The following is a 22,928-nucleotide window of genomic DNA, read 5'->3' on the forward strand; positions in this document are numbered from 1 at the left end:
ACCAAATTGTTGGCAAACAGAAGCATTCATGAATTGAGGTAGTATTTCTGTATTTTAAAAAGCATAACGTGGGCTACCATACCTGCTTGCAAATTAGCATAGCTGAGTCCTAGAATTACTATATCCACAGGAGTTGCTAGAACCAAGAGGTGCCGTACATGAGGCTGAAAGATGCCTAAAGTAGACAAAAGTAGGGAAGTACTTCAGAAAAACATCCAGCATCTAAGCATTACTAAGCTACTGATTAAATGGTACATGAGATGCCTCAATCCAGCTCAGTGAATTCTGATGTTAAACTATTACTGTTTGATCGTTTAAATAAGTTACTAGTACCAAAGAGCCACTTCTACAAAGGCATTGCCAAGAATTGAGTTTTGTTGATTATTGCCTCCCCTACTCCATCACTACTCTCCCATAGTTCTGTGTATTGAACCCAGAGCTACATCCTCAGCCAGATATTTTCTCTCCTTATTTTGAGACAGTCTTGCTAAGTTATTAAATTGCCTAGGCTGGGCTTAAACTTGCTATTCTCAGATGCTCAGAGTGCTATTCAGATATCCAGAGTCCTGGAATCACAGGAATGTGCCACCGTACTCAGCTAAAGCATACTGTTTTTTTTGGTACTGGGAACTGAACTCAGGACCTCACACATGCTATCTAGGCAAGGGCTCTAGCACTTAGTTACATTCCCATCACAATTACTGCCTCTTGTAGAAAGGTGCATTCAAAAGATAGTATTTTAGCCAGGTGTAGTGGCCCATACCTGTAATCCCAGCACTTGGGAGCCCGAGGCAGGAGGCCTGCTTCGAGCTCAAGGCCAGCCTGGACTAAACAGTAAGTTCAAGACCAGCCTGAACTACACAGCAAGACCCTGTCTCAAACAAAACAAAAACCCTAAAGATGTATTTTAAATTTAAGTCAATGCATTCTGCTTATCAGAATGGATAAAATATTTCACATTATGAATTTGACAATCTAAAGCAATGCTTGTTATTTGTCTAAAGTTTATTATGAACTCTTCTAAACTCCATTGGCTATCATGACTAAAAACTTGCAGAGACAAAAATGGGTTTTTTTTACACTAAATTGAGTGATGAAATATCTACAATGCAAAAAAAGGGCAAATTAAGAAAAAGCAAACAGGGGGCCAGGGATTTAGCTCAGTGGTTCCGCCGCCTGCCGCCTCGCAAGCGCCCAGGTACCAAAATAAACAAAACAATTATAGTTTAACATTTAAAAGACAGCCTCACAATATCAGAGTAAACAGTTAAATAGTCCTAATTACAAAACTTCAGTTGGAAATTCAACTACTTAGAACGCATTATTACCCAATCCTAAACCATTTAGTCTGCATGTCCACAAGGACAGCCCCGTCCTGTGTTTTCTTACCAGTTTTTGGTTTCACCAGCCCTACAGCAAGAATCGTCTCGCTAAGTCCATCGAAATAGGCAAGGTCTCCTCTGTCAGTGATTGAAGAAGAACAAGTTACACATAAAAAGAAAGCAAAGTCTCATTTTACAATGGTCATTACTAGTTATATAATTTTGAGAATAAGATATAATGAAAAAAACAAACCAGTAAACAAAAGCAGTTCAGTCCCAAGCCCCAGGGACAGATACCTGAACCTGGCTCAGCAAGAACCAGAAAACAGGGAAAGCTGTACCACGTTCCAGACATCTCTCCACGTGGAGAACTACAGGCATCGATTACCAAATAACAGCAAATCCGCTGAGGGAAAGGGCAAAAGAGTGTGGATAGGAACCTCTCAGGAGGAGCTCACAAGGAAAGCTTGAGCTGAGCCTCAGGTAGAACAGGAATGCTGAGAAACAAATCCCTAGTAACTCAACCTGAATCTTAAGTCTAAGACAATTTTAAAGGAATCTGATGGTATTCTGAGGTTAACAATAAACAAAACCTAAACTCAGCTCAACTCTTGATAAGAAAAAGTCAGTTCCTCCCACAATAAAGGCCCATCTGCTATACCTTAGCAAGAAAGATGCGCCCATTTCTAAGAACTAATGCTATTTATTGCATTGTCCTACTATCTCACTATCTATACATGGACATCATACATGATGTCTTTCAATAAAAAAATGACACAAAGCAGTTGTGAAGTCCTCTTTCATGAGATGTAATAAAAAACATAGTAATGCTACTGTCAAGTGCCAAGGCAGGCTCATAAAAACATTACATTGGTTCTTTATCCATCTTATTCACTGGATCTGACATTGTGTGACTTCTCGCTCTTCCTCAAAGTCAAAATGACCATGAAAGATAAATGTTTTGAATAAATTCAGGACATCAATGCAGCCATGACAACGCAACTAAAGACATGAAAAAGGACTTCTATAACTGCTTCAGAAACTGGCAAGAACAATGGGATACATGTTCACAGCAAGGAGAGATTAATGGTAATGTGTCTTTTACCATAATTAAAAAAAAATTTAAACCCTCATTTTTTATCATATCTTGCATAACAGGAAGAAAACTGAATAACTGGAGCTAAGTCTAAAGTTTTTACAAAACTGAATTTGTAGATACCTAGTACCTATGCCTTAATTTTTTTTCAACAAGTATATTCTTCAAATAGTTTTCCTAAAATGAGTTGTAGTTTGAACAGATATTGTTATTACAGACTGTGCCCTCCCCCAGACCCATATTACACCCTAGTTCTCAATGTGATAGTATTTGTTAGCAAGGGTGGAGTCCTCATGAATGGGATGAGTAGCTTGTAAAGACCCATCTTGCCCCTTTTGCTATGTAAAGACAGAGGAAAAGATGGCCATCTGTGAACCCATAAGTGGACCTTCACCAAACACCGTATCTGCTGGTGCCTTGATGCTGGATTTCCAGCCTCCAGAAATGTGACAAATTTCTGTTGTTTATAAGTCAATCAGTCTATGGTATTCTGTGACAGTAGCTCAAACTAAAGCAGGGAGCATGTGTATTTCACTCAGTACTATTCCTGGTAGGATGGTGGGGAATACATGACAGCACAATGAATATTTGTTAAATGAATGTTAGATTCTTATGAGACTGAGGCAGGGGGGTTACTGCAAGTCTTGAGGCCAGCCTGGGCAACAGAGTGAGTTCAAGGCCAGCCTGAATTACATAGTGAGACCCTGTCTTATAAAACAAACAAAAACAACAACAAAAGTTAGATGTTAATGGAAATGTAAAAATTTCAGTAAAGTGAAAAATTTTTAAGTAAAATAATTATTCTTACATTTATCTATTCTGTAATTTTTTTTGCATTGTGTTTTCTCAAAGAAATACATGCATAAATTAAACGTTCTATTCTTTAGCATAAAGATGGTTATGGTAACAACAAACTGGCCCAACCCTCAAGGTACATAAGGAACAATCACAATCACACATCACTGCTACCATGATTATTAACATAACAGTAAAAATAGATATGTAACCTTTACTTTGAAACATTATTTCACATAAGCTACAAATTCAAGCTGTTACATAGTGTCAGTTTTGATTCATGATATAGTTTTTGAATTTGCGGTGACCATGTTCCTAAAAAGAACATTAGTTACTCAGAGTAAGAATAACATTTTAATTATCTGGGCTTTCTTTCTCTCTTTTCTTTTTTTTTTTTTGTGGTACTGGGGATTGAACTCTGAACTTGGGATCTTGCGCTGTGAGGCAGGAGGTGGAATCACTGAGCTAAATCCCCAGCACCCCTTTTTTTTTCTTTTTTTGACACACTCTGTAGTGCAGACTCACCTGGAACTCAGAATAATCCTCCTGCCTTAGCCTTCTGAGTGCTGGGATTACAGGCACGTGCCACCGTTCTACAGGCCCTCTTACAGGTTATTTTGTACTGCACTTAAGGAGATGTTCAAGAGAAAATAAAACTACTTTTTCTCTTTCTATTTTTTTGTACCGGGGATTGAACTCAGGACCTTGTGCTTGCAAGGCAGGCGGCAGAACCACTGAGCTAAATACCTGGCCCAAAACTATATTTTTCTCTAAAAAGTCAAAAGGAAGATCACCAGATCAATCTACTATAAGCAAGATTGCCTTGGGCCTTCATTTAGACTCTATTCAACACATTTATTTATTTTTTATTTTAGGCCAGAATTACTACTTTGTATTCCCTTAGTACTCTTAAAACTTTAGCTTCATCAAGTAACAGGCCAGACTTACACAACAAGCTTTTCACAGGTTTAACCGTTTTACCAAATAATATGATGGTCTAAGGTATTTATATCCCAATTTCTAAACCAGTTACAAAGTTGTATCCTCTTAGGTCCTAACTGGAACCAACAACCCAGACATTGGTAACATAATCAAGTTCATGCTGAACACACTGTGTTCCCAAAGGATTTCTCACTGAGAGATGTTTGAGTGTCACCCTTTCCAAAACAACCTGTCTACCAGCTCTGATTCTTAGCTCAAAGTAAGGAATTTCTCATTCAAGGAACCACTTAATACATACTGAGCTACTGTTCTCAGCTATCAACAAATTCAACTTGCTGTGTGCCACACCTGACTTGGCTTTGGTTTCATCAGCACTTCCTATTTGTGGAAGACAAACTTCCTTCTGAACTCCTTATAAATTCCCATCATGACCTGGGGGACTGCGGAAGAGCAATGGCTTTTTGGTAGTCAGGAATTCTGGAAAGGGCAGACTTTCTTACGAAGCCATAAAGGAGAAAAAAACAAGTTCTTTCTTGTTCTGCTAATGAAAACATTTGTAGGCCAAGACCAGCAAATTCTGGTCCTGAAATTCTATTACACTATTTTCAATACATTCAGATTTATATTATTCTTTACTTTCTTCTCCCTGAGTGTGGATTCAGTTTGGTAGAGGTACTCTAAGAGGTAGTTATGGGGGTGAAGAGGAAATAATGTTTACATCTAGCAGCACCTCATTTTCATCTCTACTTTGATCTTTCCCCTGGGGAGGAAACCCAGGGCCTCCTACATGCTATACAAGCGCCTTACACTACCAGCCCGATTCCTGTCTGCTTGGACATCTTGTAGTACATCAACCCCAGTGTTGCCATCACTGTTCATAAAAGTAGCCCTTCCAACTAAGCCCTGCACATTGTTTGTTTTGAAATCAAAAAGGTTCAACTCAGAACCTCTATTGAGCTAGTCATTAGGGAAAATGCACACAACTTCCAGCACCCCAAGGATGCTTTCCTCTCTGGACCTGGCTTATGAAGTCATCCTTGGCAGCTCTGTGGACTCTGAGGACAGGTGTTAGGGATCCTGACCGCAGGGGAAGAATAGCTCTGGCCGCCAGCCTTAGGATAGGCTGCTGGAACACTCCTGTGTGAGCTGCTTGTGAGGGGTTGCCAAGGAGCGTGGGCTGGATACTTTCAGGGAGAGGCAGCACTTCTGTGGAGCAGGACCTGCAGGTCCCTCTGCAGTCCTTACACACATTCTGTTCATCTGCAGAATGAGAATGCAGCCTGTGACTTTCTTCCAGGGGCTTTTTTAGTTTAACATTTTCCTCTTGAATTTTGTGCCTCTCATCTGAGTTGGGGTTTGGCTTGTGCAAACCCTTTCGTGGCAGGCTCCTATTGTTCAGTAATCTTTCTCTTTCCTGTTTTAGTTGTAACTCAAGCTGGTTCCACTGCTGGGTCAGCTCCTCCATTTCCAGCTGCAGACTGCTGATCTCGTCCTCGAAGTCCTGTATGAAGAGCCGGCTGTCCAACTCTGCAGACTGGCGCCCTTGCTCAGTCTGGCACAATCTTTGTTCCAGTTGTTTAATGGTAGCAGCCATCTGATTAGTCTTCTCTTCCAAACAACTGTTTAGTTCCCTTTTGTTTTACTTCTAAGTCTGAACTCTGTAGTTTAAAGGCCAGTTCATGCCTGAGTGCTCTGAGGTCATCCAGCTGCTGCCTGAGAGATTTATCAGTGCCTCCTGCTTCTCACAGACGTCCTTTTCCTGCATCTTCATGGCCAGTTCCATCTCTTGCTGTATGCCAATCTGGAGCTCCAGCTCCCTCTCCACATCCAATCATAACCGTGTCTCCTCCTTTAAATGTTTTCTTGCTTCACTCAGTGCTTGCCTGTTAGCAGTTGTCTTGCTTAGGACCCTTCCGATTGGATTCCAACATGTAGGCGCTTTCTTCTTTAACTCGTTCCATTTCTTCTTGCAAGGTAATAATCCTGTTGTTTGCAACTGCAAACTCCTCTGTCAGTTTAGTATTGGATTTTTCTAATGCATCTACTTTTGTCTGAAAGTTATTTACTGTAGCATTCAGATGTCTGTTGAGTTCTTCAACATAGTTCTTCTGGTAAATAGAATTGCAGTAATCTGACCATCCCCTTCACTACCTTTACTGCTGTTCCCATCCTTGAGATACATGGAAAAGTTGGTAACTCCAACCTGAGAGTCCAGATCGTCTCCTTTCATGCAGAAATTAGCATCAATGACATTCAGCCCCACCAACAGGCCAGCAATTACAGCTCCTTCTTCCTCCATCATGAGCACGTTTGGTTCATAGAACTAACTCATTGAGAAATTCCTTTTCATTGATCAGAGCTTTCATATATTCTGAAAGTTTCTTTTGCATTAATGCCAAACGAAGCCAGGCTCTTCCTCTGCCTACTGGAGTCTTCAGTCCTGGAAGATCTTTAAAACTTGCTGTTATCTCTGCAGCTTCTGGAACAAGATTTTCTACCAGTTCTAGAGGTCCCCAGAAGGATTTATTTTGTTCAAGAAAAGTTTTCCTGGCTCTCAAGCTGTGCTTCAGACAGTGTTCCATCCCCACAAAGAACTGCTGGAGGGCGCGCATAGTCAGAGTCCAGAGTCCTGCCCAGGTTCAGCTGATTCAATCAAGCTCTTGATACTCAGCTTGGCCATGTTCATCAGGTTCATGCGCTCCTAAGCCATAAGATAACTGGGGTGGTGCCTGCCGACCCCGGCGACACTCGGGAGGCTTGGCAGCAGGAAGGGCAGCGGATAGCCCGGACAGCGGTGTCCTCCAGGCGCGCGGGGGCTACTGGGGGCAGGCCGCACCACACGCCTGGGTACAGCAGGAAGAAGGGCGTGGCCACCGGCCCCGCTCGGCCTCCCCAGCCCTCCCTTGTGCTCTGGTCTTCGTCCTCGGCCAGCTCTCCGCAGTAACTCCCCGTGCCCGCGGCATCCCGGCCCGAGGTGAGGGGAGTGATAGGTCCACAGCCGGCCAGGCCCGGCTCGAACAAGGGCCCATCCGCTCACCTGAAGGTGCTCAAAACCTTTAATTTAAATACAAGGTGAAGACCACAAAAAACGACAACAAAACTGTTAAGCCATTTCAATAAATTACTAGATGCCCATTCTATAGAAATGCAAGGAAAACAAAAGTCTTTAAAACTGTCAAACTATCTTTCTCACACACATCTGCACAAAAAGACTGACGCTTAGGCTAACACCTGAGAGCTGGTTACAAATGTAGATAACTCCTAACACAGAACCCACATTTTAACACCTCCAATGATTAGTATGAGTATTAACAGACATTGACCTGGATGTTAAATGAATGGAAGATAAATCAGACAGCATCCAAGGAGTAGAACACTAGCAGTAATGATTAATAAAGATGACTAAATCACACTAAAGCAAACCTCCTTAAATACATACCCATCTTCATAGTTCCACATGAATATGTCACTGTCAATTGTGAGCCATGCTCTGCTGATAGGAGGGAACACACCCATCATGCAGTTACACTGCATATCTGAGATAGTATGGATGTAAGGAAGAAAGAGTTCAATTTCATCATTTTTTTTTGTACTTGTTTCAACATCTTTTGACCTGAAGCTTATGATCAAAAATGTCATGACCTGTGGTAGGTGGTTTGGTTGTGGTTCAGTGGTAGATCTTGGCTAGCATGTGTGAGGCCCTGGGTTTGATCCCTGGTACTGTCACAAACAAACCTATGTCCAGTCCTGTATAAAAACAGCAAACTACCCATGTACTTAAATGTTTTTGTTTTTCGTTTCCAGACAGGGTCTTGCTACAAAATCCAGGCCAGCCTTGACTTGCCCATGCTGCCTCAAAAGTTCGATCCTCCTGTCTCAGCTTCCCAAGTGCTGGGATTAAATGTATACACTACCACGCCTAGCTTGAAATGTATTTAAAATAAAAACATTTAAATGAACACATGTACACCATACTAACTAAACACAAAACAAGAATTATAATGAAAATACAAGTTTTAACATTTTTCAGATATTTAAACACAAAGTAGTAGGATACGTCCGAACTGTTCAACAAGTTCAGGAGGAAGAGGAACTCTTCGGATGGAACTGATCTCTGGAAGATTGGGTACTGACAGTAAATCAGGTCCTTGTAGAGGATAATCCATATCAGACATGCCAGAAACAGTGGGATTATCTACAAAAGGAAAACAAAGCATTATTTATAATAATAATAATGTACTGATCATCAGTTGCATATAAAGCAGCCTTTCAAGTCACAAAAAATATGCATATAGTGGCTCTAAAGGTACAAAGAAATGAGTTCTGAACCGACAGAGTAGGCTGAAAAAAATTCCACTGTTAAAAGAGGGCAGTTACTGGGCCGGGGATTTAGCTCAGTGGTTTTGCTGCCTGGTGCGCAAACACAAGAACCCGAGTTTGATCCCTGTTACCAAAAAAAAAAAAAAAAAAAAAAGAGGGCAGTTACTGATTTCAAAGCCAACGGAAAGTTATTAAAGATTTCTTAAAGGAAATATCGGGTTTAATAGTTCAATATTTTTCTATTATTTTACTAGTGTGAAATGGGAAAATATTTTTCTTTATTTCAAGCTTAATGTAATGAATTTCCGATCTTTTAATGAATTAGCATGAAGGTGGCAATCAAAAAACAGCTCTTGTAGTCTAATGTCTTAAAATCCACACGCTTTCACCTTGCATGTGTGGAAGAAGAAAGAGAAGAGAAAATCACTTCCACCTGGACCACTGCTTTTATCTGTTAAAGGCACATATATCACCCCCATCAGAGGCTTCATTTTGACGCTGCCATCTTGTAGCTTATCGTACTGCTCCAACATTTGGTTTCCACCTGCAGGACCAACTGGCAATATCAATCTTCCACCAGGCTTCAACTGGTCTATTAGTGCCTGGGGTACAACTGGGGCTGCAGCTCCTACATGAATAGCATCATAAGGGGCTTCTTCGGGATATCCCATTCTTCCATCTCCCACAACCAATTGTACTCTCCCTGAAGACAAAAGTGTTGGATTGTCCTTTCTGACATTATTTATTGAGTCATCTACTAGTTCCTTAATGTGACCAATTCCTATGACCTTTCCATTACATCCAACCATACGTGCAAAACATGTAGTAAGGATTCCACTTCCAGATCCTACATCAAGAGCTTTAGCTCCTTCTTGCAATTGATCAAATAAAAGTTCTAGTGCATATGCATGCATATGTGGAGCACTGATTGTTGCTTGGAAACGCAAGAAATTGTGGAGATTGTGGAGAATCCATATAAGGGTTACCTTTCGCATAGTGGGAGCAGTCTGTAGCCAGCATCACTTTAAATACTTTATCTGTCTTGATGATCACATTTTCATTAATAGTCTAGATACTAAGTGTTGCTTTTATTTTGATCATCATGGGCTGGTGTCAGGAAAAGGTACAGGAAAAGACTGATCTTTGCAGGATGGGCAGGATTCAGGGATCAAACTCGGGTCCTTGCGCTTGCACAGCAGGTGGAGAAACCATTTTCTGTGCGTAGTGAAGAGTAACTGAATGCTTCCCTATAAAATAACCAAAGTGGCTTCTCTGCAATATTGATTTTATTTTAACTCTTAAATTTGTTTTACACTGCACAAATACATTGCTGCAGTGTGCCTATACAGATTTGCAGATTAAGAGCAGATTCTACTGTACAGCAGCATAGACCCTCTTCAGTGAAGACATCTCAGGTTCCCCCAATCCCCCCGGAAAATATTTATAAAATTTGGGGGGATCAAAAGATGAAACAACTGTGAGCAAGCAAAATACTTACTCAAGGAAAAAGCTTATTGTGTTTGCTACTTTAAACGTTCATAGATTAAAACAATCCATGCTTTTTCCTTTTAGATTTTTCCCCCAGACCAATAGGCCCAATGCAAATGCTATCACACAGGCAATATCTTACAGGAGAAAAACGCAGACTGGTCACAAGAGGCAGGAGTGGGCTGGTCTACTCAATTTGAGCCTCCTGATCCTGAACATCAGACCTGACTGAAAACTGAATTACCCAAGGCACATTTTCAGGCTCCCTGGAAACAAAGATTTTGGGGAAAACTGACATACAAAACAATTTTAGAATGTATAAAACTTTAAAAATGCACACAAGCATAAAAAAATACAATAAATCCCTAAGTACTGATTACCTAGCTTTAACAATCACCAATATATGTAATCATGTTTAATTTATATTGCTGTCCACTTCTCCAGTATTTTGTTTTTTGAAACAGGGTGTTGCTATGTAGTCCAGGCTGGCCTTGAACTGCTGGACTCAAGTAATCCTGGCTCAGTCTCTTCAGTAGATAGGATTAAAGGCATGCGTCACTATGCCTAGGTCTGAATTTAGGATTTTTCATAAGCTGCCAGAGGTGTGTTTTCAGTTCACACTGCACAGATTATCCTGGTTAATTATCCTGGTTCTTGCTCACCAAAAATCTCTTCTGTAGCTTTCTTTCTGGTCTCTGCTTTTGTAGAATTTTCACCTCCCCAAAGGGTCACTCTTTCTAGCAACTTATGTAATTCAGTAATTTAAAACTGTTAAACGAATTACTTTCCAGTCATCTCTTTTGTTGACAATATACCCTCGTTGTCCATCAGCACTGCTGATTTCCCAGTTCTCTTTCTTTATTCCACTGGTAGGTCTTTTAACACCTCTCATCACTCATATTACACTAACTCTATACATAATAAAGGGTATCTTGGAGAGAATATGACATTCTCCAAATTAACTTCGTTTGCTCTTTCAACTTAATTATTAATACAAGTAATAATAAAGATGGGACAAGGATCAGAAGATACTTATCCGGCCTTAGTGATAAACAATCGGGAACAGTGAGACGCTCATTAGGGTTGGGGAGTTTTTGACTCTCTGCTTCACCGGGAGCTTGCTTAAATATCTATAATGAAGAAAGTGAGTGCAAGTAAACAACAACAACGAAGAGAGGCTTTTTGCTGTTTTTCAAAAAGCCGGCGAACAGCGCCTTAAATCTCAGCATGTCCTCTCCGGGACCAAACCTGGGATGAAGACCAGGTTAGAAAGTCAGGCGAGTTCGTTCGGCGGAGAAAGTAGGAAGACCAAATAAGCACCGATCACTCACTTGGGGCAGACACCATGAGAAGCTCGGAAAGGTCCGGGTACATGCGGTCTTCTTGCAACTGGAGGTCGATAAGCCTTCCTGCACTTTCCAGAGCTTCTTGTAGGGCCGAGGCCGACGTAGAGGCCGGCATCACCGCGCCGAGTGAAGAAGACGGCATCTCGCAAACTGTATACACCAGAGTCCAGAAACAGTCAAATTCCAAGGAGAACTGCGAGAAGACCCAAGAAGTGAACTCAGACACAGGGCTTAAGGCGCGCGCGCCAAACGACTGCCTCAGCGGCTGGTCATGACGCACTTCCGGCTCAGGGTAGAGACCCGGAAGGCACCCTTTGGGAACTGGAAAAGGAAGCTGTTGATAGGGCCGGACGCTGAGGGTGGGGCGAGGGGCGGGGCTTTGGGGATAGGGCGGGGTGGGGGAAAATAGGCGAGATAGATTAGGGAAGAGGAAAGGGGAGGGACCGGGGAAAGAAGTGGGAAAGGCGAGGGGAAGGAGAGGAAGGAATAGGGAGGAAGAACCGGGAAGGGGAGTTGGGAGTCTGACCAGCGACCGACCGTGCAGTACTAGTTCGGTTGGGTTGCCCCGCGTGCAGGTCTTTGACCTCGAGCTTCCCTAGGCACAATCAAGCAACTGCCACTATTAAAGAGTACGTGCATCAGTGACCTTGATGCCCTAAATAACTTCAAACGGTATTTAGGAATGGGTAGCTTGTTAGAAACATGTTACATGTCAATCAGAATTTCACTTTATTCCTCATGCGCGGCGGGATAAATTAAAATTTGTTAGGCTTTTATATTTGCGTATCTCCGCCAATGGCTCTGTGGGCCGTTATTGTGAAAAATGACGTGTTTAAGGAGGTATTCGCTACGTGCACATGGGCCCTTCCATGTTTTTCCTCCCATTGCACAGATGAAGCAGATAGTTCTAATTCATCTTTTTATCCCTAGCACTATTAGTGCAGGAATTGTTATTTAAAAAAAAAAAAAAAGGCACCCGTTGGTTCAGGAAACTGAATGTCTACTTTGTCAGGAACTGAAACTGAATGTCTACTTTGTCAGGAACTGTGCCTGGTGCTGGGAATAACAAATATTGTCAAGGTGTTTCACTGAAACAGACATGCAAAGCAATTCAAATGCATCACTGTAATTTTTCCAATGAGATGTATAATCAGCAGTAGAAGATAAAAAGGAACAAGTGAGGCTACATTTCCTGTAGGAGGAATCTTGAGTGGATAAATTAGGACACCTGTCTTGAAAAAGCACTTTTTGGGCTGGAGTTGTACCTCAGAACCCTTGCGTAGCATGCTTAAGCATCCATTCCCCATACCACCAAAAGAAGGTGGGGACAGGGGAGGGGAGGAGAGAAGCTCTTATTTAAAAACTTCAACCAGGCATGGTGCACATCATAATCCCAGCACTGGCAAGGCTGAGAAAGGAAGATCTGAGCTGAGAGCTCGAGGCCAGCCTGGACTTCATATGAGAACCGTTTCAAACAAAACAAAACAAAATAAACCTAGGCAAAACATCTAGTTAGGTTCTTCGTTATTTAGCAAATCAATAACTGAGTAGTGGGGGTTGTTGCCATTTGAATTGCTTTATTACTTCCACAAATGTTTGAGTAAATTTCTAAATGTTAAAAGTTCTATGACATTATAGAATACAGTTATATTTTGACTTCCTGGCAAATGTACAGTACTGCCCCCTGGTTCCAAGACCATGTCTGAAACCAAAGTTACTACAAAATGCTATCTATATTTATGTTTTTTGGTATAAACAGACCTGTGGTAAGGTTTAATATATAATTTAGGCACAGTAAGAGGCTAATGACCATAACTAATAGTAAGACAGAACAATTATACTTCAACAAGTTTGCATTTGGGAGCCATTATTAAGTAAAATAAGGGTTAGTTGAACACAAGTACTGTGATACCTTAAAAGTAGCATGGAGGCTAACTGCTAGCAGAGAATGAGTTAATGTATAACTTTTTTTATTCATTAAGTTAATTGGTACATTTTAAGTATACAATATGATGACATTCATCACTGGGAATTTGTACCTTTACATGATATATCTTGGTTCTTATTTTTTCCCCATTCTAATTTACAACTTTTAAGAACAAAGCTCTTGCTCCATCACCTGTCACATATTACATGTCTATACAGGCAAAACTACACATAAAAGTGAATCTAAACATCCCTTTGATTTAGGACACACGTATTTCTTCCTGATGGTCTGTAAACCATTTCTCAGAGTTGATGCACACAGTGTCCTTAAGGGCCTTCTGTGAAGCCATGTCAAATTGTTTCCTTTATAATGATTGACAAAATACAACTACTCCCATGAGGTAAACAAAGTGCAAGCTTACCTAAAGAAAACCTTCCTTGGGGCTGGGATTTAGCTCAGTGGTTCCATCTGCCTTGCAAGCACAAGGTTCCAACTTCAATCCCCAGTACCAAAAAAGAAAAGAAGAAGAAAACCTTCCTGGACCAGGAGTGGCAGCACAGGTGGTAGCCTGGACTGCCTAGTGAGACTGTGTTTCAGAAAAAAAAGGTAAGAAAAAAGCCTCCCTGGGATCCTTGTTTGATCATACCCTTCTCACACCCTCAAACCCTTATAAAAACCCCAGTCATTCACATTAATGCTTTGGTCCTCACTTGGAATTCACTTGCTGTTCACTTGCAGTGTATCAATAAACTCTTAAAACTTTCCTACATTCCGTTGACCATTGGTAAATTCTTTTACTGCCTACTGCACCTTCCTTTCATATGCTACACCTCACATGTGCAATGTACATGCACAATGTGGGCATACTGGTCAAAGGGACGATTAACATCTGTGGCAGGACTAAGCAAATTGATGTGAGGTATCTTCACACCAATAGTGCACAATTTAAAATTTATGAATTATTTCTGGAGTTTTCGATTTGACATTTTTGGGTTGTGTTTGACCCATGTGTAACTGAAAATGTTGAAAAAGAAACAAGATGGGAGTGTCTACTGTACTAGGAAAAAGTAGGATTTTTATTATATATGTATAATTAGGCAGTTGGGTCTTGAGTTAGATCCCCACCCCTTTTTTTTTCTTCATTAAGTTTATTGGTACATTTAGGTGTACAGAATGGTGGCATTCATCATTGGGATCTTGTACCTTTGCATAATCTATCTTGGTTCTTAACCCCTCCACTCCTCCTTATTTACAAAGACTTTCTTTCCATTTTTTTCTTTTTCTCGTATTTTTTCCTTTCTCTTCTTTCCTTTCATCTACTTCTCCTACTTCCTCCTCCCATTTAGACCTTTTTTTCATATTTCACAATATCTATTATACATTTTGATTCTTATTTACATTTTCACTTTCTCACACCAGAGAAACTATTCGGTATTTACAAGTCTGTCCTTTTTTTTTTTGGTACTGGGGTTCGAACTCGGGATCTTGCACTTGCGAGGCAGGCAGCAGAACCACTGAGCTAAAGCCCCAGCCCTCTGTCCTATTTATTTCATTTAAAAGTATGGCCTCGCTGTGGATCCATTTAGCCATAAATGACTCTAGTTTCTCATTCTCATTCTTTATTGCTGAGCAGTACTCCATTTTATAAAAAAACCCACATCTTTATCCCATCTTCATTCGATGGGCAACTGGGCTGTTTCTAAGTTTTAGCTATTACAGACTGTGCCACTATAAACATGGGTGCACATATATTGCTGTAGTATGATTCTTTTAATTCTTTTGGGAAGATACCCAGCAAAGGAATAGCTGGGTCAAATGGGACCTGTAATCCTAGTTTTTTGAGGTATCTCCATACTGATTTCCACAATGGTTGCACCAGTCTGCACTCCCACCAACAATGGAGAAGGGTTCCATTCTCCCCACAACCCCACCAGCATTTGTTATTCGTTGATTTCTTGATAGCAGTCATTCTTTCTGGAGTGAGATGGAATCTTAGTGTTGTTTTCATCTGTATCTCTTGAATGACCTGTGATGATGAACATTTTTTCATATGTTTATTTGCTACTTTTACTTCTTTGTCTGAGAAATGTCTGTTTATTCTCAGATGCCCATTTTTGGATCTTTAAATTTGAGAGGTCTGGGGGCCAGGGATTTAGCTTAGTGGTTCAGGTGCCTGCCTCACAAGCACAAGGTCCTGAGTTTGAGCCCCGGTACCAAAAAAAAAAAAAAATTGAGGGGTCTGATTTTTTTGAAGTTCTTTATATATTGTAATTCTTTTTATTTTATTTTTTTTGGTACGGGGGATCGAACTCGGGTCCTTGTGCTTGTGCAGCAGGCAGCGAAACCACTGAGCTAAATCCCCGGCCTATATATTGTAGGTAGTAATCCTTTGTCAAGGAACAGGTAGTAAAATTTTTTTCCCACACTGTAGGTTGTCTCTTAGCTCTGTTGGTGGTTTCTCTTGTTTTTAATAGGACGAGATCCCAGTTGCTGATTCTCTGTGCTAGTTCCCATGCTACTGAGGTTTTGTTCATAAAGTCTTTTCCTATGCTGATGTCTTCAAGAGTTCTACCTAGCCTACCTTCCAGCAAGTTTAGCGTTTCTGTTTTAATATTTAGATCTTTGATCCACTTCGATTGTAGTGTGGTTCATGGTGAGAGATATGAGTTTAGTTTCAATCTGTGGCAGGCTGAAATCCAGTTTTTCCAGCAGCATTTATGAAAGAGACTATCTTTCCTCCAATGAGGGTGTTTGGCTCCTTTGTCGAAGATGAGGTGTCTGAGCATGTCTGATCCTCAGGTCTGTTTCTTTGCCAGTACCATGCTGTTTTTATCACAGTGGCTTTGTAGTATAGTTTCACATTGGGGATTGTGATACCCCCTGTCATGTCTTTGTTACCTAGAATTGCTTATGCTATTCTAGGTGTCTTCTGGTTCCAGATGAATTTTAGGATTGTTTTTTTCTAGTTCTGTGAAATATGCTGTTGGAATTTCCATTGGGATTGCAATGAATCTATATAGCAGTTTTGGAAGTATGGCCATTTTTACAATATTGGTTCTTCCTACCCAGGAGCAAGTGATGTCTTTCCATTTTCTGATATCCTCTTCCCTACCACTATTATTTTTTATTTTGAGAAAAAATCTAGCTGAATTTCCCAGGAGGAAAAAAATAAATTGCACAAGAGGGACCTCAACTTGCAATTCTCTTGCCTCAACCTCTCAGACTGCTGTAATGAGAGGTATGTGCCACCATGCCTGGGTCAATTTACTTTTATTTATTTATTTTTGGTGGATCACAGATTAAAATATGATAATCTGGCATGGTGCTTGCTTTTAATTCAACACAAAACAGACAATTGAGAGTTTTCAACTCTAGAAATTATGTATATGATCTAGCAAATTGTTCTTAATATTTCTGAGGTTTTATAGCAACAACTTCCCAAGCCTCTAATCCAACCGGTTACTTGTATATATATATATACACGTTTATGGCTGATTTCCTACTATACCTGTTGAACTGAGTACACAGCCTGGAAGGGTACAAAGCCTAAAATTACTAACCCTCTGGCCCTTTACAGGGAGTTGTTGTCTCTGGGGTAGGCATTCTAAAACATTTTGGTCTCAGGATCTCTTGTTTCCTTTAAAAAGGATTCCAAAGAGTTTTTGTTTTGTATGAGTTACATTTATTATATGTTACCTCAAAAAGAAAATTAAAATTTTAAATTCATTTAGATGTATAACAAAGGAAATCCAGGTGAATATAAATAACACATTATGAGAAGTCACTGTACTTTGTAACTAAACACTAAGTGAGAGCCGTAGCATTATTTCATATTTTTGCAAATCTCTTTAATATCTGGCTTAATAATACGTATTGGATTCTCATATCTGCATCTGCTATCGATATGTTGTATGGTGTTTAGCTGAAGTGGATGAGAAAAAGCTACCCTCAGTTACATACTTGGGAAAGGGAATATTTTCATAGCCCTTTTAGATACTTGTGAATATTATTTTTGTACTACACCAAAACATTACAAGTGATAGGTAGTTTCTTAAAATTAGTTGAAATGTAGAATTTGAAACCAGTGAATTTGTGGTGTATATGTGTGCATTTGCATGTATGTGTCTATGCGTGGCGCTGGAGATCAAACCTAGGACCTAGCAGAGGCTAGGCAAGTGCTCTACCACTGAACTGTATCCCCATTAATTTAAAATTTACTGGTCTGTCTTCTACTTTGATCCATTTTTTATCCCTGTATGATTGTATAACATTTAGTGAATTTATTTTGTTCTTTGTTATTTGGGAACTATCAAAGTTGGTGATTTCAGAAATATCAGTTCACTGAGTTTTGTAGAACTTATAATATTGACATATCTTATATAGAAAACAACTGTCACGTTAATATCACACCTGTTTTAGTTATTTTTCTCCTTGCTGAGACAAATTTGCAACACTCAAAGTTAAAGGAGGAAAGGTTTATTTTGGCTTACAGTTTGTAGAGGTTTCTTTCAGTCCATAGTTGGCTGGCTTGGCTTCAAGACAGCCTGGCATGGCAGAGGAGCATGGCAGAGGTAAAACAGTCCATGGTGAAGCAGGGCAGGCAGAAGGCAACAGGGCAGCAAAGCAGTGAAGCAACAAACCATGGCTGAATATTTCTGTCCCTTATATTCTGTCCAGGCTACCTGCCCTCACTCACACAGAGTGGGGCCCCCTTAATCCTTGCATCACACCATTAATCCCAGCATCACATCCTTAATCCCATTATCACACACCCTAGATCCATCCACCTGGGAAAAGCCCCACCTATGACCACATGAGGCTTTGTGGGGAGATTGTCACACCCACCTTTAAGATAAGGGTTAACACATTTTTTTGTTTGTTTGTTTGTATGTTTTTTGGTACCGGGAAAGAACTCAGGATCTTGCGCTGGTAAGGCAGGTGGCAGAACCACTGAGCTAAATTCCTGCCACTGGGGTTAACACATCGTAAAAGTCAAGAAGTTGAACTGGGGATGTAGCTTAGTGGTAGAACACTTACTTAGCAGGAGAGAGGCCCTAGGTCTCAGTACTAAAAGAAAACAAAACAAAACAAAGCAAAACGAAATGAAAGGAAACAAAAGTCAAGGGTTTTGCAGAAACTCCAGATAATTGTTTGGTCTACTGGGGATGCCAGAAATGGCCTCTGTGCTATTTCTCCGCCCGCCCGCTAGGGCGGCGTTTGATCGCAAGTGTCCGTTCCTCCAGGAAGGGTGCCGCGCTTGGCGTTTGCTAAGCCGCTGACGGTCAGCGGGGCCCCTTCCTCTCGCTTTGCCGGGAGAATGCGTTAGTGTCTTGCGGTGTAGCAGTCCGGTGTCTTGCTGCGAGGACGGCTATGGAGCGATCGGCACCCAGCCAAGGTTGGCTCTGTGAGGCGAGCAAGGGCGGGCGGGCAGTGCTGGGGCGGCGGAGACCCGGGGGCGCTTTACTAACGAGGCCTCTCCTCTTCCTGCCACAGTGACAGCCCCAGACGCCTCGGGACCGGACCCACAGCTGGCGGTGACCATGGGCTTCACGGGGTTCGGTGAGTGATGGTCCCGCGCAGAGCTTTTTTTTTTTTCCCAGAGGATTGAAGAAGTTTAGATTAAGTGAGGTGGCCGAACTGTTACTCCTGCCCAGCATCTTCTCGTTGTGACAACTCCGAATTGCTTTAGCTCCAGCATAGACCTATTTGTCTTCTAACCTGCTGATCTTTTGAAACCAGTTCAGATGACACTTGTGAAAAACAGAGAAAGGGATGGCTTTTGTGACCCACTTGGAGAAAGACACTTGCAGGCGGTTGTTTCTTTGCTTCCTGAGATAGAGCTAAGTCCTTAAAGAGATGGCCCTTAGGGGAACAAATGGGCTATTAAGTCGTGTTATAATGGTTGTTCAATTCCTTTTATTTATTTATTGAGACAGGGTCCCCCTATGCAGTTCAGGCTGGCCTTGAACTCAATATGTAGCCCAGCCTGGCCTCCAGCTCTCGGCGATCCTCCTGCCTCAGCCTCCTGAGTGCTGAGATTACAGGCGTGTGCCACCACCCTGGCTCAGTTCCTTTTGGTTCATCTTTTTCCTTCACAGTCTTCACTTCTGTTTTTCTGTGGACCCTAGTCAGTGGTATTAAGAGATAAAGAAAAAGTTCTTGAAAAGGTGTAGTCACCTGTTAAAAACGTTACCAGTAATAAAAATCAAGTGTAAATTGTTTTCCATCCCATTTCTGTTCGTAACAAATGTATCTAGAGCTCTCGTTCATTCATTCATTTATTTAGCTAATATCTTGAGCCACATACTTGGTATCATGTATGTGGTTAATTGTAATTTTAATACATATGTTTGTTTCAGATTTTTTCAAAAGCTTTTTTGTCTTAATTTCAAAAGTAACACTTATTAATTGCAGGAATTCTAAAGAACACAAATTACAAGGTAGAAAGTAGTATTATTCATACTCATAGAAATCAAAACAATTTGCTGTGAATTTTTTCTGCTGTGAATTTTATCATGAATAAATTGATATAAACAGCAAATCTGTAGCATGCATGCTGCAGCAGGCTTTATCACTGAGAGATCTAAGAGAGTCCACAACACTGATACATATTTTTAAAGACCTTATTTTGAAGATTTTGTCATGTTATAAGATGGTCTTCCAAAACATGCTTTTTGTTGTTTTTTTTTCCCATGATGCTGGGGATTAAACCCAGGGCCTCTACCCATGCAAAGCAAGAGCTCTTCCATTGAACTACACTCCTAACCCCCTAAATCAATTTTTATATTTATTTATTTATTTATTTATTTATTTTATATTTTTATTTATTTTTATTTATTTTTGAAATTTAAAGAAAACAATTATTGAAGATCTGAAAAACAATTCCTAAAAGATTGACCTTTCCAGAAAACTGTAGCTACACAATGCATTGCGTCTATCATGTTAAAACGTGCATTAGAGACAAATACAAAAACCATGAAACAATTCACCATTCTTCAACAATTTGAGCAAAGAGAAAATGCCTAAGGAACAACATGAATGACTTGCAAAGGATGGGCTCTTTAAGCACCGTTTAAAAAAAAAAAAGCACAAATGGATGAATGTGTTCAGTTATATACACTGAATTGGACCTTTGGCACTAGGAATCAGAGCATTTTGTCATATAGCATTAACACGTATTATAAAAGTGCATGGTGTCAAAGGAATAGAAACACCAGCATTCGAAAGCAGCTTTGTCAACTAGGCAATAAAACACTACACCATGTCTCTTTGTTGTCCATCATTGAATACACTGGTAGCAACTTTGAAATGAAAAGAAAAAAGAAAAAAGGAGCTGCAACCCCTTTTATTTTCTCAGTTTAAAATCAAAACAAACATCAACTCTGTTGTACACTAACATCTTCAAAGTACATCATTTGTACAGGAGAAGGACTAGGAACAAAACATGTTGACAGAGATCCAAACACGAGTGAGAGCGCCTCACACTGCTTTCCGATGGTACTCAGGAGGGGCCACTTCATGATCACTGGCACTAAACAAAGTTGCTGAATTCTTTGCCAGATACTTGAGGAAATCATGAAGATAATTCAGTAATAAAGCAAGGCTCTTCTCATCCAGAGGTGTGTAGGCCAACATAGCTCCAATTCATACAAATAATCTCAGTAGATGTGGTGCTCCGTACACCTGAGACATGGGTGCATCAGGGTGATTGGCAAGGATCTCAGCGTACTGTGGTCTCTCAAATTTGTAGAGGAGCTGAGTGCCCAGCATCACATCGAAGTATTCTTTTATCCCTGCTACAACCTCATTAACAGCGTACTCCTTATTATCCATATTTCCTCGAGATTTCTTATACTTTGCATATTCCTCTAGAATGGAATCCACATTCTTGGCAGGAAGGTAAAAGAGCTGTTTCTGTCTGGTAATTAAGTCCCAGTCATCAACAAGCCACGGTTTTAGCTCTTCAGGGATCTTTACTTTAACTTCAACTCTGTTCATAAATGTTTCTTCATTTTCAACAGTAGGATCTACCCGGGCCCTCTTCTTCCGAGGAGGCTGAGGTGTCTCACTGGTACTGCCACCATCTTCATTACCAGGGGTTTTTTGTTTGTTCTTTTTTGTTTTCACTTCAACATTTTTCTGTTGCAGACCAGATGTCTTCTTTCCTGGAGCAGCCCCTCTCATCTTTCCCTCTGCATACTGCTCCTGATTGGCTTTTTGAAGTTCTCGCTGTTTCTGTAGATTGGTGTCCACATATTTGAGTACTCTGCTTTCTGGAACCCATTCGTCCAAACTAGAGGTCAGGAGGGGGTGGTGTACTGAGGGAGCTCCTTCAGGAACAGGAAAAAGGGCTTCAATATCCTCATGTGTCTTCAAAGTGTTTTCAGAGCGCCTGGGCCTCACAGCACTTTTTTTTATTCCAACCACTGTAATGTATAAAGTATTTTACTTGTTTGTCCTTTATGGCAACCTTTACACACTTTGCTTCATAAAGAAGAGGCCCATGAAAGCGCAGTACTCGTTCACCCTCCTGGAACTTGGGCTTCGGGTCCTGTTTGGGCGCCATTTATAAGTGATTCGCCGCCTCCTTCTCCCACCACCCCCTACTGCCGCCCCCTACTCTCTACCCAACCCGAGCTCGCGTCAGACGCGCTGTCTGGCACAGCCGCTCTACATCCTGGGCCCGATTTGGCAGTGCCCGAAGACCTCACAGCGCCGCAACCGCCGCCCGCCGCGCACACGCCTGTGCCGCCCGGGGCCCTAAATCAATTTTTAATGGATAGTACAGTAGTGGAAGTGCCATAATTTCTAATACTTTCATTAACTTTTCCCTAGAGTTTCTTTTTTAAAATTTAATTTTATTGGTACATTTTAGGTGTACAATATAATGACATTCGTCTTTGGAAATTTGCACCTTTACATAATCTCTCTTGGTTCTTATTTTTTCCCCATTCCCCTGCCCTTCCTATTTACAAAGACTTTGTTTCCATTTTTTCATTTTCTCATATTAATTCCATTCCCTTCTTTCCTTTCCCCTACCCCTCCCACTTCCCCTTCCCCTTTGCCTCATTTTTTCCTATTTCACATTATCTAGTATACCTTTTAGTCCTTATTTACACTTTCAGTTTCTCACACTAGAGAAACTATTCAGTATTTACACATGTGTGTCCTGTTTATTTCATTTAAGAGTATTGCCTAAATGTGCATCCACTTAGCTATAAATGTCTCTAATTTCTCATTTTTATGGCTGTGTAGTACTCCATTTTATAAAAAAGCCACATTTTCTTTACCCAGTCTCCAGTTGATTGGCAATTGGATTGTTTCCAAGTTTTAGCTATCATGAATTGTGCTGCTATGAACATGGGTGCATGTATATCACGGTGGTATGACTCTTTTAATTCTTTGGGGAAGATACCCAGCGGGGTAATAGCTGGGTCAAATGGGGCTTCCAGTCCTAGTTCTTTGAGGTATCTCCATACTTATTTCCACAGTGCTTGCACCAGTCTGCATTCCAACCAGCAGTAGAGCAATGTTCCTCTTTCCCCACTGCACTGCCAATATTTGTTGTTGGTAGATTTCATGATAGCAGCCATTCTTTCTGGGGTGAGGTGGAATCTCTCCTTTGTTTTCATTTGCATCTGCCGAATGATCAGTGATGTTGAACATTTTTTCATGTATTTATTTGCTATTTC

The 22,928-nt window shown here is 40.8% G+C and overlaps 2 protein-coding genes and 3 pseudogenes across 7 annotated transcripts in view; 1 reads left to right on the plus strand and 4 right to left on the minus strand.

The window, feature by feature from the left end:
- Nup155 (nucleoporin 155) overlaps nucleotides 1-11,596 on the minus strand; it is a 77,427-nt gene extending 65,831 nt beyond the window's left edge. For 2 of the 4 annotated variants that reach the window (XR_002396407.2, XM_021261486.2), the window contains exons 1-5: nucleotides 11,295-11,596; nucleotides 8,213-8,350; nucleotides 7,595-7,691; nucleotides 1,390-1,460; nucleotides 83-175 (exon numbers count right to left, since the gene is read on the minus strand). Coding sequence is in view for 3 of the 4 variants with exons in the window: in XM_021261486.2 (XP_021117145.1) it covers nucleotides 83-175; nucleotides 1,390-1,460; nucleotides 7,595-7,691; nucleotides 8,213-8,350; nucleotides 11,295-11,451 (556 nt within the window). In the remaining variant the exon portion in view is untranslated. The remainder of the gene's footprint in view (nucleotides 1-82; nucleotides 176-1,389; nucleotides 1,461-7,594; nucleotides 7,692-8,212; nucleotides 8,351-11,294) is intronic. The other 2 variants (XM_021261485.2, XM_004848602.4) reach the window with 1 other exon arrangement.
- On the minus strand, nucleotides 1,470-7,215 carry LOC106009728 (protein RUFY3 pseudogene; annotated as a pseudogene). Its single transcript, XR_015442244.1, has one exon. The product of XR_015442244.1 is annotated as a protein RUFY3 pseudogene (transcript).
- Nucleotides 8,396-11,267, minus strand: LOC147824515 (protein-L-isoaspartate(D-aspartate) O-methyltransferase pseudogene; annotated as a pseudogene).
- A 6,887-nt stretch (nucleotides 11,597-18,483) lies between the features above and the next one.
- Wdr70 (WD repeat domain 70) overlaps nucleotides 18,484-22,928 on the plus strand; it is a 327,702-nt gene continuing 323,257 nt past the window's right edge. Inside the window, exons 1-2 of one of the 2 annotated variants that reach the window (XM_004848601.3) lie at nucleotides 18,484-18,631; nucleotides 18,730-18,795. In XM_004848601.3, coding sequence (XP_004848658.2) covers nucleotides 18,607-18,631; nucleotides 18,730-18,795 — 91 coding nt within the window. In that variant the 5' untranslated portion in view covers nucleotides 18,484-18,606. The remainder of the gene's footprint in view (nucleotides 18,632-18,729; nucleotides 18,796-22,928) is intronic. The other variant, XM_013073525.3, reaches the window with a different exon arrangement.
- LOC147824516 (mortality factor 4-like protein 1 pseudogene) lies at nucleotides 20,701-21,831 on the minus strand (annotated as a pseudogene).

This window comes from Heterocephalus glaber, unplaced genomic scaffold (assembly GCF_053883595.1).
Source record: "Heterocephalus glaber isolate CG9 unplaced genomic scaffold, H.glaber_assembly_v1.0 deba00001538, whole genome shotgun sequence".
Lineage (NCBI taxonomy): Eukaryota > Metazoa > Chordata > Mammalia > Rodentia > Bathyergidae > Heterocephalus > Heterocephalus glaber.